General features: G+C 37.4%; 1 protein-coding gene across 5 annotated transcripts; it reads right to left on the bottom strand.

The window, feature by feature from the left end:
* Positions 1-1,701: 1,701 nt before the first annotated feature.
* LOC146001220 (AKT-interacting protein-like) lies at positions 1,702-15,918 on the bottom strand. Of its 5 annotated transcripts, none has more exons than XM_083138517.1 (8): positions 15,899-15,918; positions 12,958-13,014; positions 12,189-12,382; positions 10,572-10,636; positions 9,991-10,091; positions 7,219-7,406; positions 5,342-5,510; positions 1,702-2,658 (listed from the first exon to the last, which is right to left on the bottom strand). In XM_083138517.1, the coding sequence occupies exons 2-8, from the start codon at positions 12,979-12,981 to the stop codon at positions 2,572-2,574; spliced, it is 828 nt and encodes a 275-aa protein (XP_082994643.1). In that variant the 5' UTR covers positions 12,982-13,014; positions 15,899-15,918; the 3' UTR covers positions 1,702-2,571. The 5 variants fall into 5 exon arrangements, with proteins under 5 accessions (XP_082994643.1, XP_082994638.1, XP_082994641.1 ...); XM_083138512.1 differs by lacking the exon at positions 15,899-15,918 and adding an exon at positions 15,710-15,772; XM_083138515.1 differs by lacking the exon at positions 15,899-15,918 and adding an exon at positions 15,685-15,709.
* Positions 15,919-15,930: the final 12 nt, after the last annotated feature.

Raw genomic sequence — 15,930 nt, 5'->3', positions numbered from 1 at the left:
GTTCAAATTGGCCAAATGGTTAGTGCAAGTTCTTTATATCAGAATTACTTTAATTCACAATTCCCTGCGAAGATGAATTATAATTAATACCAGTGGCGTGTCCGGGATTTTCGCAGTAATTTCTATCATTTACTGCCTTTCACTTTTTTAAAGTAATACTGGAGCAAAGGGTAGGGATTATGAACCCCACCGATCCTCTCTTGGCACGCCACTGATTAATACATTTCTGGCTGTCATATCCCTTGTCATTTTGAAACACATGATACCTCCTCATACAACCACATTTTTTCACAGGCTCAACAAAGCAAATGAGTACTGATTGATTCCCACAAATCTTTCAGGGGAAAAAAAGAAGGGGAGAGCTGGCGTCGTTACGGCCACATATATGATGAGTCACTAACAGGTTGTTCAGTTTGCTTACCCCGATTGAGGCTTTCAGGCAGTTCAACGTCAACGAACGCTTACATTCAACATAGGGAAAGCCAAAGGCGCATAACAAAGCTGAAATAAGCAAAAATGGCAGAATAGGCATTTTAGGGACGATTAAGCAAAACAGGCACTCACCTAATAGGCATTTATAGGCAATATAAAAATGCGCTTTTGGACTAGAAACACAATGAAACGAATTAAAAATATTAAAGCCTATTTCTTACTAGACCCGGTGGAGGAGGCACATTGTAGTTCGGATCCAACTTTAAACAAGAGGTGGTCATTTTCGTTCAATCTCCCTCACCTTCATGCCTCGCCCTCACACGCCTTCACCCTCACGGCTCGCCCTCACCCTCACATGCCCTCACGACTCGCCTTTCACCCTCACGGATTTTCCTTGCCCTCGCCCTCGCCCTCACACGCCCTCACCCTCACACACCCTCACCCTCACGACTCGACTTCATCCTCACCCTCACACGCCCTCACCCTCACGGATTGACATGGCCCTCACCCTCACACGCCCTCACCCTCACGACTCGCCTTTCGCCCTCACCCTCACGACTCGACTTCGCCCTCACCCTCACGGATTGACATGGCCCTCACCCTCACACGCCCTCACCCTCACGATTTGCCTTTCGCCCTCACCCTCACACGCCCTCACCCTCACGACTCACCAGTCGCCCTCACCCTCACACGCCCTCACCCTCACGACTCACCAGTCGCCCTCACCCTCACATGCCCTCACCCTCACGGCTCGGCTTCGCCCTCACCCTCACACACCCTCACCCTCCCGACTCACCAGTCGCCCTCACCCTCACACGCCCTCACCCTCACGGCTCGGCTTCGCCCTCACCCTCACACGCCCTCACCCTCACGGGTCGATCTCGCCCTCACCCTCACACACCCTCACCCTCACAAGTCTTCGGAGGGTGAGGGTGAGGGTGAGGTCTGCCCTCATGAGGGTCGCCCTCCGGAGGGTGACCACCTCTGGGTGTACTACATGGAAGAGAGGTTAACATTTGGGGAGCATGGCATCAGTTATGAAAATATGAATCATGACCTCTGGAAAAAATCTCTCAAGACTTCCCTTAATTAATTAATTAATTTCTGAAACTTTCTGTATAGAATTGACAAAAATATGCCAAAGTATGTCTTCAAGATGCCAGAAGCCTGGTGTAAATATCAATGATGGTTTTCAAGTTGTTGTTGATGGAAATTATGGTTGTGGGTAATTTGAAACACACTGCAGATTTTTTCATATATACACATATACCTGTTCATAAGAGGACATTAATGCAAAAAAAAAAAAAAAAATCCAATATTATGTGCCTCACAAATTTATTTTAAGTAGTGTTTTTGTTTACAAAACAAGATTAATTTGATTCATTCCTAAGTTTTAAATTATTAAAAGTACATTCTGAACTGATGAAATATTCCTAAAAATAACACAATCATTGTTCAGATTTGGAACATAACAAGTTTTCTGGGAGTAATATTTACCTTCAACTCAAAATTGGTTATTTTAAACATGAAACCATTAATATTTTGTTCATTAATGGCTCCTTCAAAGCTAAGTTAAAAATCAAGTATAGATTCTGACTTACCTATTGGTGCAGAAGCTGAACAGCACATGCTATTTTGTTACGCTATCTGTGCAACTGATAACTTTCAACATTAACTCTAATCTCAGTTTTACTTTATCTAAACAATCCATTAATCCTTGATCTTTGCTCTGTGATAAATATGAGGATTTCATTTACAATTGTTAAATCTATGCAAGTTACAGGTAAACTTGGACACCATGTGTATGTATGGTGGAGTTTAAACATCTCCTTATATACAAAGAATAGTACAAAATTAAATTACATATCTACATTGCCATGAGATGGAAGTATTTTTTACACTGTTTTTAAATACAATCGTGAGTAAAATAACAATTGGCACATTTTCTACAGCATGATAACTTGAAAAGAAGTCTTTTACATGGATATATACAACAGTTGGAAGACGTCTTGCCATAAATATAATACTGTACCTCTCTCATTACGAACAAAGCACAATTGCTTCAATGTCACACACAATACATGTCTCTCAAACAGTCAATGATTGAAATCCGCCAAAAGATGCTGCAACCAGAAAACGTCATGATTCTTTCGCAGAGAAGGATTCCAAAGAACCTGGCTCCACCCATGAAGTTCCTTTGGATGACTGTCCACAATCTTCACTTTTCTGTAAAGTAATGGAGGTTAACTGGTTAACAAGTTATGTCTCATTCATGTGTAAGGCAGAAACACAGTTATTAGAGAGATTCTCTCGGGATATTGACCTGGTTAGTTCCTGGTATTCATTTTCAGGAACTGAAGTGCAAAGGTGCGAGTCACCATTATTTATATGTATCTTGTGTGAGAGGGTTCTGTGAAATTGACAAGGCCAATTGAGTGCTTCTCTTTTATGCAATTGATCTCTGTTGACTATCAGCATCCTGTTCGAGTTCAAGCCCACTGTATCTATTCAGATTTTGCTTTTCTAGATAGCAATCAACTTCTTGATGATTTCTGTTGCGAGCCATACACTGTAACTCTCTCACAGAAAATAAATATACACTGGGTTGATTCGCCACTTCAATCCCTGAAGATGAAACATTAGCTTTCGAAAGCTTATTCGGAACAGACCTGATTGATACGAGGGTCACTATTTATATTTTGAGCCTTGGCAACACTGATTGAAGTTAGGTGTGATTTGACGTTTGCACGGAATCATCTGGCATTATTGACCATAACGTACTTCAAATGTTTTGTCAATAGCTTCATTTGTGTTGTTTATGTTGCCTTGGAGATTGCGCAACAACAATAAAATGGAGAACATTTTCGTGCGATGATTTTTTACGATTTTCGACGTGGATTATCAAGACAAGAGTGCATCGATCAACTTACTTCCACATTTGGCGATGAAGCCCCATCCTTTGCCACTGTGAAACGCTGGTATAACGAATTTAATCGTGGCCGCCATTCGCTCACCGACGAGATTCGCGAAGGTTGTCCAAAATCAGTTGTTGTTCAAGAAAACTGATGCTGTGCAAAACCTAATACTGCAAGATCGTCATGTGACATACTGTGAGATTGAGGCAACCATAGGCATTAGTTCCACCAGCATATATAAAATATTACATGATCATTTAGCTGTGAGAAAGGTATGTTCTCGTTGGATCCCACACAATTTGACAAAAACTCAAAAAGACGCTCTCGTCAATTGGTGCAAACAAATGCTCAATAAATACAATCGTGGTGCTTCAAAAGACATATGTAAGATTGTAACAGGTGACGAATCATGGATATATGCATATGAGCCGGAAATGTAAACAGCAGTCGACTGTATAGGTATTTCAAGATGAACCCAATCCAACAAAAGTTGTTCGCGCTCGAAGCACATCGAAACAATTGGTCGCCTGTTTTTTCGGGAAAACTGGTCATGTGGCAACTGTGCCTTTAGAGGAACGTAGAACGGTCAACTCTTTGTGATGGATTTGTAATGTAAATTTGTCATTCCTGATGCAAGCAAAAAGTTTGCGAAACAATTTGTCTCAGTTTCTGTGCAGTTTATGTACAACCATAAAAAAACGATGCTAGTCACAATACATGATATAATAATAATTGTGGCTGGGTGCGTATTACTCACTATATAATATAAACAATACTAAAAATAGTATAAAATTAGTTTAAAAAACTACTTACGTAAGTGAGTATGCAATTGTTGAAGAACGTTTCAGGGTACAACTGCCCCCTTCATCAGGTTCATAATTCTTTCTAAGCACTAAAACATAATGCTGCGTTGTAAAGGGTAATATGTGGATTAGATAGAGAGATGGGTTAAAAACACTTAAAAACAGTCCTTGACATATTTCAATTTAAAAAACCTCACTATTTAAAAGGCCCATTAAAACCGAAAACACCAATTTCCTTTATGATCCCTTAGAAACAGGAGCTCATAAAAAAGGATAAAAACACGCACGATTGCACAGCTGGCACTGTCCTTTTTTATGAGCTCCTGTTTCTAAGGGATCATAAAGGAAATTGGTGTTTTCGGTTTTAATGGGCCTTTTAAATAGTGAGGTTTTTTAAATTGAAATATGTCAAGGACTGTTTTTAAGTGTTTTTAACCCATCTCTCTATCTAATCCACATATTACCCTTTACAACGCAGCATTATGTTTTAGTGCTTAGAAAGAATTATGAACCTGATGAAGGGGACAGTTGTATCCTGAGACGTTGTTCTTCAACAATTGCATACTCACTTACATAAGTAGTTCTTTAAACTGATTTTATACTATTTTTTGTATTGTTTATAATAATAATAATAATAACCTGTGGTGCAACAGCCCATTGAGGGCCTACCTACCGACTGCCAGCCTCATTCTCCCTGATCTTACTCACTCACTCACCAGAAGTGGAACATCATACAAACAGTTGCGGGGCAATGTGTGGTCAGCACAAACCAACCCCCAGTTATTGTAGGTTTTTTTGATCAGTTTACGCTACTCATTCCTAGCTCCCCAATTTCCTACAGATGGCGGGTGGCCACCGGTCCCATGCACAAACAAAATCTCAGGAGAAAAGTTGTTACACTTCCCCAGGAGACTTGAACCTGCACATGTCCCATAGCCGGAGCTCACAGCATGATGCCTTAGACTGCACGGCCACGGTGTGGGACACATGATATTATAGTATATTAAAAAACTATAATGTTTTCAGACGATTTTTGATAGCTGAAAATATTTTATGAACATTTGTTATTCAAATTTATGCAAAGCTGCATATACAGATAAGTTAAATGCAATTATGCTCTTATGAAATAACTACAAGATGAGTTTAAAGAAAAGTCAGGATCTACAAAATTAGAAAAATGAAGAACACTACCTTTGGTGATAACATGGTTTGCTTAAAGACATCATGAATCCCAGAAGTGTATGGCTCAAAACACAAATAATGAGGATCTGAATTGGGTGGTCGATCATAACTGTGTTCCTTACTGTATCTTACACAGTCGAGCACCTTTTGGCGAAATTCTTCTGTACTGCGCTCAAATCTGAACATAAAAAAAGGAGAAAATCATGTTTTAAAAATGCACAAAACAGTTTCATTCTGAAAGCATGATACTCTATGAGTTTCTAGGCAAAAAATCTTATTTTTGAAGTAACACTAAACTGATGAATTAATGCATACAGAATTTTGTAAAATGGTCACCTACATCATTTGCAGATAGTCCATGCAGACACAGTATTATTGAAACTATTAACATTACTTCATATGCTCTATTGTAGTGTCTAAATATTAATTTCTTCTCAGATTTGACACATTCTGCACTGTAAACACGCATACTAAATTCATGTTTTTGTTGATAAATTTTGGTTATTTAGTATTATCTTTCAACCTTTACAATCCAATACACCATCTGTACTGAAACAGGGTGTCTACCAAAATAACAAATCCAAAATTATTGACTTTCCCCCCCCCCCCTTCTTTCCTTTTTCATAACATTCATTTAATCGCCCCCTACTTAAGTATAACTGGAAATTAAGAAAAATATTTTTATTCAATGAAAAACCCCTACCACAAGGCCAGTTAAGATGAAAACTGAAGCTGTACTTTAACAAGAGATTTAGACTTGCTTTTAATGCAACCACAACCCAATACAATTTTAGATTTCCAAATATTCAATTTTATGAAATCCCAGTACAGGTATATAACAATGTAAATGTAAATTCACTATACCGTAAAAAATTCTTGACCACAAGCATAATTTCTTGACTTTTTGTTACTTTCTTGACCTACCTGTTGATTTCTTGACATTCTAGACTGGTAGACACCCTGTGAAACCAGTATTCTATGACCAGACATTTTCAGACCCTTCCACAGGCCAGGTTTGTATTGTAACAAGAAGTTAAGTGTTATTCATGATTGGGAAAAGAGAGACGCGGTAGTATATAAATACGGAGAAACTAGTACTCACTTTTATCCGCGAAGCTGTTTTTTCTTCTTTTTCGATTAATTTCAGTGGCCACTGCCACCATCCTCGTTGGAACTTGCTGCGCTGTTGCTTGGCGTGCGTCTCTTGTTCGTAGTTCTCTGGCTGCCGTTAGGTGCGCTGCTAGGTGCGCTGTGCGTCTTGGTGCGTCGTCTGCTATTTCCGGGCGATAACTGCTGCAGTAGTGGAATCCAAGTATGGTGCGCTTGCCCGCTATCGATAGCGCACCATACTTGGATTCCACTACTGCAGCAGTTATCGCCCGGAAATAGCAGACGACGCACCAAGACGCACAGCGCACCTAGCAGCGCACCTAACGGCAGCCAGAGAACTACGAACAAAAGACGCACGCCAAGCAACAGCGCAGCAAGTTCCAACGAGGATGGTGGCAGTGGCCACTGAAATTAATCGAAAAAGAAGAAAAAACAGCTTCGCGGATAAAAGTGAGTACTAGTTTCTCCGTATTTAAGTGTTATGTTTTCAATGCAAGAACACATTATTTAATAATCTGAAGCATGCACAACAAATTTTCAAGCAGTTTGTAAACTGCAGCTCTTTGTGTCAAATGTCACCATAAAGAAACAGTGTTGGTATAATTCACGCAGCAACACTGAGGGTATTATTGTAATTTTACCAGTTTTAACACAGAGTATCACAACCAACATCTAAAAACTCGCATCATGTGAACGACAACTCCATGAATTTTGCTTTGAGAAGTAAAATAAATGGTCAATGAAAATAAATCCGGCACTTGTATAAAAGTACTTACAAGAGAGCTGCCTCGGGATTCAGAGGCGACGAGGTTTCTATCTTGTAAAATATCCTTCGTATGTACAACAAAACCTGCCACAAATGATTGACATTTTTCCGCCATTCTTGAAACCCTCTCTTCAAATCTAATTGACCCAATTGTGGATGCACCAGTGGATGATACACTGGAGTTTCAAAGTTGACTTTCTGAAAATAGAAGACAGACAGAAAATAAAGTATGTACAATATGGTTCTCTTACATCAGAAAATTGTAGAATTTAATCTGAATCAGAGTGCCAGGGGGGTGCATGTGCACCCCTTCCTTTTCTTCCACCCCCCCTATGTTCAACTGAAAACACTAACATTAATATGTAATATTATGTCATGTCATCATATTGAGTGCCGAATGGTAGGTACTGAAGTAAGAGCGTTATTTTTGTATGCAACAGGCAAGCACTGAAAGAAATGCCGATAATTTTCTGTACTGGCGGCAGTGGCATTTTTTTTCTTTCGTCAGCATTGTTGTTATGTATTTTTCTTCTTTTGTTTCTTCAAATGATCTGTCCGTGGTTTTTGATAATTGCCTATAGCTAAATGTGAGTTTTTTTTTTCTGTTTTGCATTGTTAATAAACTATTTATTTTCAGCCTACTTCTTCTTCCTTACACTGGAGCAAAATTTTCACCAGGTCGTGCTCGGGAAATTATTTAATGCTAGTTGTAACATGAAGGGTAGTTTTCTTCATAATACGTTCTATATATTTGTTCCACATAATATGTCTAGTAAACATACCATTTCAAGCTTTTGCAAAAACTGTTAGGAAGAGGCCCAATGTTCACGAATAAATTTTACAGTTCGTTGTTGGGGATAGTGTGGCAGAAGGGATTTTAAAGATGACACAGTTGCTGTGCTCTTCGCGTTTTGTCTTGTGGCAGATGGAAGGTATAATGTACTATGTCTTTTGTACCTCCATTGGTTACATTAAAAAGGTTCAAAGATTGTGTTTTTAAGGTCAGGATGATTTTATTTTGTTATTACATAGTTTAAGACTGCAACGTGTATCTGAATATTTACACTGTATGACCACTTTCTTGGAATAGAAGACTTAATAAGTATCATCATGGACGTCCAGGGGGGGGGGGGGGGGGCAAGCGGGGTCAGCATCCCTGGAAAATGAATGTCAATCGAAAGTTATATATTTCACACATATATTTTAATTTCAGTAATTTATGTTAATCAACGGCGATTAGGGATGCAGTTGCCCCCCCCCCCACTATGCTAAACCTTATCTACCAAGGGAAGGTAAACTGTCCTTTTGTCCCCCCCCCCCCAGTTTTGGCACCTTGCTCCCCCAGTTTTGAAAGGTGCATCTTGTTTCATGTTTTCCTATGTTCAGAATCGCACCCCCTCAGCACCCCTAGATGAATAATCCCGGTTCTGCCGCTGGGTATAAGGGTTAATATAATCCTGTAGCAAATATAGCAGAGTAGAAAATTTTGTGAATAAATAAGAATAACGTAAAATTTTTCTTGTAGGTATTGCTTGCATTGTAGAATTATATCTCTTGTAGTTTACAGTTCTTACAAGCATATAAACACAATTTTTGATGTTTTATTGTGTTTATGTGCTTGTAAGAACCTTAAACTACAAGAGAGAGAGCCCAAGGTTTTTCAACTGACTTGAGTGACAGTCAGCAGATCAATCCCATTTCCACTGTTATTTAGCTTCTAAGACCACTCTGCTACTTCACATGCTCACATGTTCTCACAATGCTGAATCTATAGCAAAATTATGGACCTTACATAACTAACATCATAGACTATGTAAGCAACCCTATATATTATAAATAACATCAGAAATATATCATGCAGACATAAAACAGGATTTTCATACACACAGCCTGTGTTCAACGTGGGGTAAAAAGTACAGCTGAGCCAATACTACTTTAAACTGATACAGATGGTCTCAGCGATTCCTCCTGATACAGATACTAATGACTGAAGAATGTAACATATAAAAGAAGTTAAAAATATTGATTAAGATTAGTGTGTAAGTATTCCACTCCAATTGTATGCAGTACTTTATCAAGAGTTTTGCTTTAAAATATTCTACAATCACACACATTCATGTTTAAAAACACACAAAACAAATGCACAGAATGATACAAGACACAGTTAAACTGGTCATTTGAACCTCGACCACATCATCTTCACTGTCTCTCGACCAGGCCTCATGATGACTTCGAGATGGAGTCGAAAGCTTCGACAAACTTTCGAAGTGCTGTTCATTTGTTTTGTATTTTTTTTAAGCAAGAATGTTGCTGGCATGTGACGCAAGAAGTTTTTTAACGTCAAATTACACACATATTAAAACTGATAATATTCAATCAGAAAATACAGTTTTTCACACAAAACTGGTGCAAAATAAACAGAAACTTTGAATTTTGCATAATTGCCAGGATAATTAGACTCCACGAAAGTGTCATGTGGCTTATTTTAACAGATATATCGACATCTGCTCAGTCCTAGTAAAAAAGCAGAGCACTTCTCTGTTTCATAGTCACGATGCTAAATCATATACGAATAACTCAAGGCTCAAAACAACCTCCCCCTCCCTAACAATTTGCTCTCTTAAGTGCTGCAAACAGCATGACACTATGTTGGCAGGAGGACCTTATTGTCCTCGATCTGAGACTTAGGAATCATTCATACTCGCATAGTTTACCACTATGCCAAAAACATATTTACAGTATTTGCTTGTAATTATTCTGTAGTGTAATTTATATTACTTACAGGACACTCATCATCAGGAAAGTTGTCTGGAAGTGTGATGGTAAACCTAAAGATGCCACCTTGATAGGGACCTTGCCGAATAAAAATCACTCCAAACCAATCTGAAATGACAGTGATTACAAATGTATAGTTTGAGAGAATATCAAGTGCGAAAGCAAAATGAATTTACATAGGTGGGTCTGTCTGGGAATTGAATTACATATCATGTGGACAACCTTTCTCAATAAAAATAGTATTTCCTCACATATTTCTTAATTTACGTTCAATTATCATTAAATGGCCTTAAATGGAACAAAATTCACTAGAACTGTGCTTTGCCAAGAGCCTACACTGAACAACACACAAAAATTAATGAACACACAAGGCCTATATTATAAATTCTACATTGTGCTAACGATCACGAATTTTAATGTTTTGAAAGTATTTCTTTATGAAAACAAAGAATTAAAAAAAAAAATCTTATTTATTAACTAGTCACTCTAGTCTCACTAAGTTATTACTCTTTAACACACTGGGGTACTGAGAAAAGTTTTCATTTCCAAAAATACTATTCTAAAAAGTATACATGATTAGAAACTTACACAGTGAGGATTGTGAAGATGGTATCACATAAATCCCTGGTAACTTCTGCTTCTGAAGCATCTTGCTGAAATTTTATGAAAGAAAAATATTAAATGCACTGTTAATAGCATCAGTATGAAATTGTTCATCAATCTGACATAAAATAGCAAGCACTTCATGGAGAAGTTATATTGCCACATTTCAAAAAGTGATTTACAAAAAATGGTGTACTTTAAAATTTCTTGACAACTACAAGCTTAACAATATACGCACACACAGAGAATTACATATCTTGGAAAACATAGCCTGTCTAGCCTATATATGTGTCTGTCATTCCAGGGTTATTTTTTTTATGAACAAAAATACATAGCAAAAGGTGTTGAAAATCAACTGGCAGGCTTACCAGTCAAATAAGACAAATTTCTTCTCAAAGAAACCAGACCCTCCCTGATGGCACAGTGGTTTGGATCCTACTTTAAACTGTAGGTCCAGTCCCGATTAGCCTATCTTTGCATAAAGTGGACTTAACAACAACTCAACTCAAAGAAACAAGACTTAACCAATTCAGATACAGTCAGAAAACATTACTTTGAATTCAATCACAGAGACAAAAATGATACAAACGAGGCACATTTACATAAACAAAGAGAAGATGAACAAGAATAACAAGGAAATTGGAGCAAATATGCATACAGATTATCAATTAGTGTATTTATTTATGGTGGCTAGCCAACGAAAGACTTAGTTTTTGCAGTCAATTTTATGTTCAGATTAGCTAATTCATTACAGTTAAAGTGAAATCAAAGCACTGTGCAAAGTGTCTCCAGCGGGAATTAAACATTGTACCACTTGATTACTTCACATATGTGGTAATGTTAGATTGTGAGTTCTGGGAAACTGGAATAAAATGTTGCCAAAAGAATAAATGACACAAGAAAAACACATGTGAGAAATTTTGTTGTGAAAAGTAGGTTGTTCAAGTGCTCTTGTAAGCCTTCACTGTCTGAAGCATTCTTTCTACATTGAAAAGGTGCACGGAATTAAGTTAAGTGTGCAAATACCAAGGGAATCAAACCTAACTATACTACCCTACCTAAAATGTATAAATAGTACAACTGTAAACATATACAAGAGTATAATTAAAATGCTGAGAGCACCAAACCTGATCCATATAACCTACTCACATAAGCAACTTCAATATGTGCTTACAGGCATGTTAGAATTTGTATTATTAAGTTTCACTCTTCTTCCACATCCAACAACATATGTATGTATGTATAGAATTTCATTCATATAGGACACGAGTGTATCATGATGATATCACAATTACACAATTGAAACTTGGACCAATATCAGCTTAATTAAAAGTTTAATATCCAAAAAAAATTCTTATTCCACACACACATTAATCCTTAATTGATTGAGTTGGTGTCTTAAGTCCACTTTATGCATACTAAGGCTAATCGGAACTCGACCTACAGTTTAAAGTGGGATCCGAACCACTATGTGCCTCCACCGGGTATCGAACCCGGGACCCCTTGATTAAAAGGCAATGATGCTACCACTATGCCATTGGGGAGGCCCATACACATTAATAAGGCATATGATGGTGGTAGAAAGACAGAACAGTAACTTACTACTCAGACATGATGCAATATTCCTGTGCAAATTGTCCAAATTTCTGGTTACCCTTGTTGATGGAAGCTGGACGGTCAATCATTTTTGCGGACATAGCCACCTGCGGATCCACATTAGGATAGGATGAGAGAACCTTCCGAAGTGATCCTTGGCGCTTGAAGTTATCTCCAGACCCTATGTCAGGATCAGTTACCTGAAACAAATGCAGTGAAAAGTCATATTCAGAAAGATGAAATGTTTACGAAGACATCCGTCCATTATAAAACTGAACTGACGCATCTTAAAGTCATGTTTTCTTCACATACTGAAAAATCAAAGGTGATGCACCAAAGAACTGGTACTGGTAATGTGACACTCATGTTCCAAGTTATGGAAATTAGTTCTTGCAGCATATTTTGCCAAATTAATATTTTTTTTAAAAAAAGTGATATTTCATGCTACATGTCATCAACGTATTTAAAACAACACCAAGAAAGTGACAAGATGTACCTTATTCTGTTGGAATTCCAAATTGTGGATCGAGCTTGATACTGCTTCAGAGATGGGGAGATGGCATGGAAGAAGGTTGAAACATGGTTAAAAACTTAATCATATTGGCAGAATGGCCAGCCATTGTCTGCAGCGAGTTGCAAGTTGTGAGTTTGAATCAGTCGTTTTTGAATGATTTTAAGTTAGTTTAATCTTTAGGAATTTGATATTAAAGAGTGATTCAGAAAAATAATAAGTATCACATAATATTACATATATTGATTGCCTTGATTATCTTACCTTTGCTAATCCACCAGATGCCATTTTTGCAAATTCTTCTCATTCCCTCAGGAAAAGCTGAAAAAAGACAAAGAATTAATTACCAGACTGTCTTATTGGCACACATATTTCATTTTTTTTTCTGTGACTCAATTATTATTAAATACATTAGCCCAGTCTAGTTCATTACACTTCTTGACACTAGGTGTAGCTAATTCATTCATTGATTGAATAGTTTATTATACTTTGCTTTTCTGTCAATTTTGTCTAATCGTGGATGAGGATGAATGGTGGTAATATGAAAGATGAAGGTACAATCACAAACCCAAAATACAACAATATTCCCAGAGGATTATACTGGCCATGGATCCAGATGCCAAAGCCACGTTAGCCTGCAAAATGCAGTCCAGGGTGTGACAGGTACATCCTCCGTAGGCTTGTGCAAGGAAATGTGCTCAACCAAGTATATGCTGTACGCAAGAAGATTCAACAAATGCCCCTCTGCTGCTTTAAACCTTCAATTTGATTGGTTAACATGTACCACATACCCATACACGGCACTGTACACCTGTCCAGCACATAGTCCAAACACCAACTCAATGAAGTAGACAACTCGTTGTTGTACTTTCCAACGAACTAGACACATGAGTGCAACGAAAGTCAAAAAGTGTAGCGGACTAGATGGGGCCATACTTGCCTTTCAGTTCAATCTAAAAAGAAATGTCTGACTGAAATACCATGATCAAGAGTATATCTGAAATTTTAAATGAGTTCCCTTCAGGCTTGTATTTTTCTTCAATTGTCAATGATGAAACACAGATGATCGATGTACAATAAGTTCTGGACTTACTCTGGTTCTATTTCTACCTTGATTATTTCATTATTTTCAAGGTTAATTGCAATGAAGAGTATGAGCAAATGATGGGGCATCTATAGAATTGAAATGATTGATAGAATAAACATATTCACGCCTTACCCAAGATTGAAACCTATGAACCTTCAAATCAATTTCAATTATTTTATGTAACTTTCTACCTATTTGGTTAATCGTAATGAAAAGGATGATGGGACAAATACAACAATACATGCACAGTTGAAACATCTGATTTTGTAATATGTTGTGCAGATCACTCTGCCATGGAGGCTGGTTACCCCAGAATTCATGAACCACTCTGCTATAAATTCTAATGTATTTTCCACGTGTGTTCTTTCTTCAGCTATATGTCTTATAGACGCATAGGTTGAAGAAGTGTAAAATAAACACAAAGTAGCATAGGTTGAAAAAGTGTAAAATAAATTCAAAGTAAATGAAGCCTGTGTACTGATAAAATTTGACAATACCAAGGAAAAAGGTGAATGACGATTGACATTCTTTTTTTCATTTTGTGTCGCTCTTCAATTTTTCTTTGTGTTTGACTGTACATTAGGGTTTTGGGTAACATTATAGTATAGGGGTGACGGATTTCTTCAAATTTACAAGAGAAAGTACTTACGGAAATCATTTCCTGTAGCGTTGTGGAAGTTCGTGAATGTAGTTTTGATCCATTTTAATGCAAATACATGTTGTTTTCTGCGAAAATCTCTGTCCGTCACTCTGTTTCTACTGCTGCCATTTGCTTTCTGCACGAGAGTACAATGTTCCGTGTGTTAAGATGATGCAACCCCATAGTCAGTGTTTCAGCCTCACCGTATTTTCACTAAAACATGACGTGTCTAGTATTTTTTTTAACTATGCTTGCCTAACCTAACTTAACCTAACCTTACGGAAAATGGTTTTTGGGGCTAACGTCAATCGTTTTTGGGGCTAATGTGAATGGTTTTTGGGGCTAACGTCAATGGTTTGCGACGTATTAGCATGATTTCAAATCCAGGCACGAAAGTAGGTATTTTTTCTGGTGAACGAGGTTGCAGCACTGCATAAATCGACAAAACGCTCAGTACAACGCACCCTGAATCAGTATGCTATCGCCCGCCATAATGTGTTACAGAATCGAAATAACAAGTAACAGTAAGTACTCGTAAATTTAAGAAATAGACATTATCTTAGTTAGAAATGCATTATTTCACCTTAGGAAATGTTCCGCATTCCAAAATAATACGTTAGCAATGTAAAAAAGTGCGAAATATATGATTTATAGGTGTCACTCCCATACTATAATAGTACCGGGTTTTGGATGTAGAAAGATGTAAAAATATATTTCCCCTAAAAAAAAATGAAATAAAACTCCTTCAATCCGTAGAAGTAGAGAAGCTTATTGTGACAGCGTAAGCATGGTTCATGAACTCAACGTTATGAAATGTTATAGAATTATTAAAAATGCTCCCGTTAACAATATGTGACACATCTTTCAAATGTATATCATACATGTATTACAGAATTATTCTATTTCTATCATCGCCTTGCTGTCAACGTTTATTATTACATCGAGCAAGAAATTATTAATTTGTTTCGATAAGATTTATCAATGTTTTATTTTTCGGAACAGTTATACATATAGATACAACAGCTATACTCCATCTCAAATAAATCAACGTTCATACACTTCAAACCTGTCGTGGATAAATTTTCACCTTCTCTTCTCTTCCGGAATCTGCATCCGCCTCCGAAAGAAATGACATACTTGGAAGTAATCTAGCTTACAACCGTAATTTGCAAAACAAATTAAACTTTCACAACAACAAACCGATGTCCTGCATTGATATTTACAAAAGATTATCACAGAAAATCTTTGCTAAGTAATATGTTACCATGATTGATATTTAAAGACGATACCTTCAGCAATACTTTTTCTTTCAGCTGACAGTTTATCTCTCTCTGTTATTCCATCACGCACTATGAACAACGCTAATCTGCGCAAACTTAGGCCCAAGTGTATTATTTTCGCAATTATCACATTTTCTCAACAACATATTGAAAAATATAGAAATATAATCATTCTAACTAGTAAAAAAAGGACCTTACAGACCAGACCACCGACACTCTGCTGTGATTTT

The sequence above is a fragment of the Lepisma saccharinum genome, chromosome 17 (assembly GCF_977018435.1).
Source record: "Lepisma saccharinum chromosome 17, izLepSacc3.1, whole genome shotgun sequence".
NCBI classification, from domain to species: Eukaryota; Metazoa; Arthropoda; class Insecta; order Zygentoma; family Lepismatidae; genus Lepisma; species Lepisma saccharinum.
This window is presented reverse-complemented; position numbering and strand designations above follow the sequence as displayed.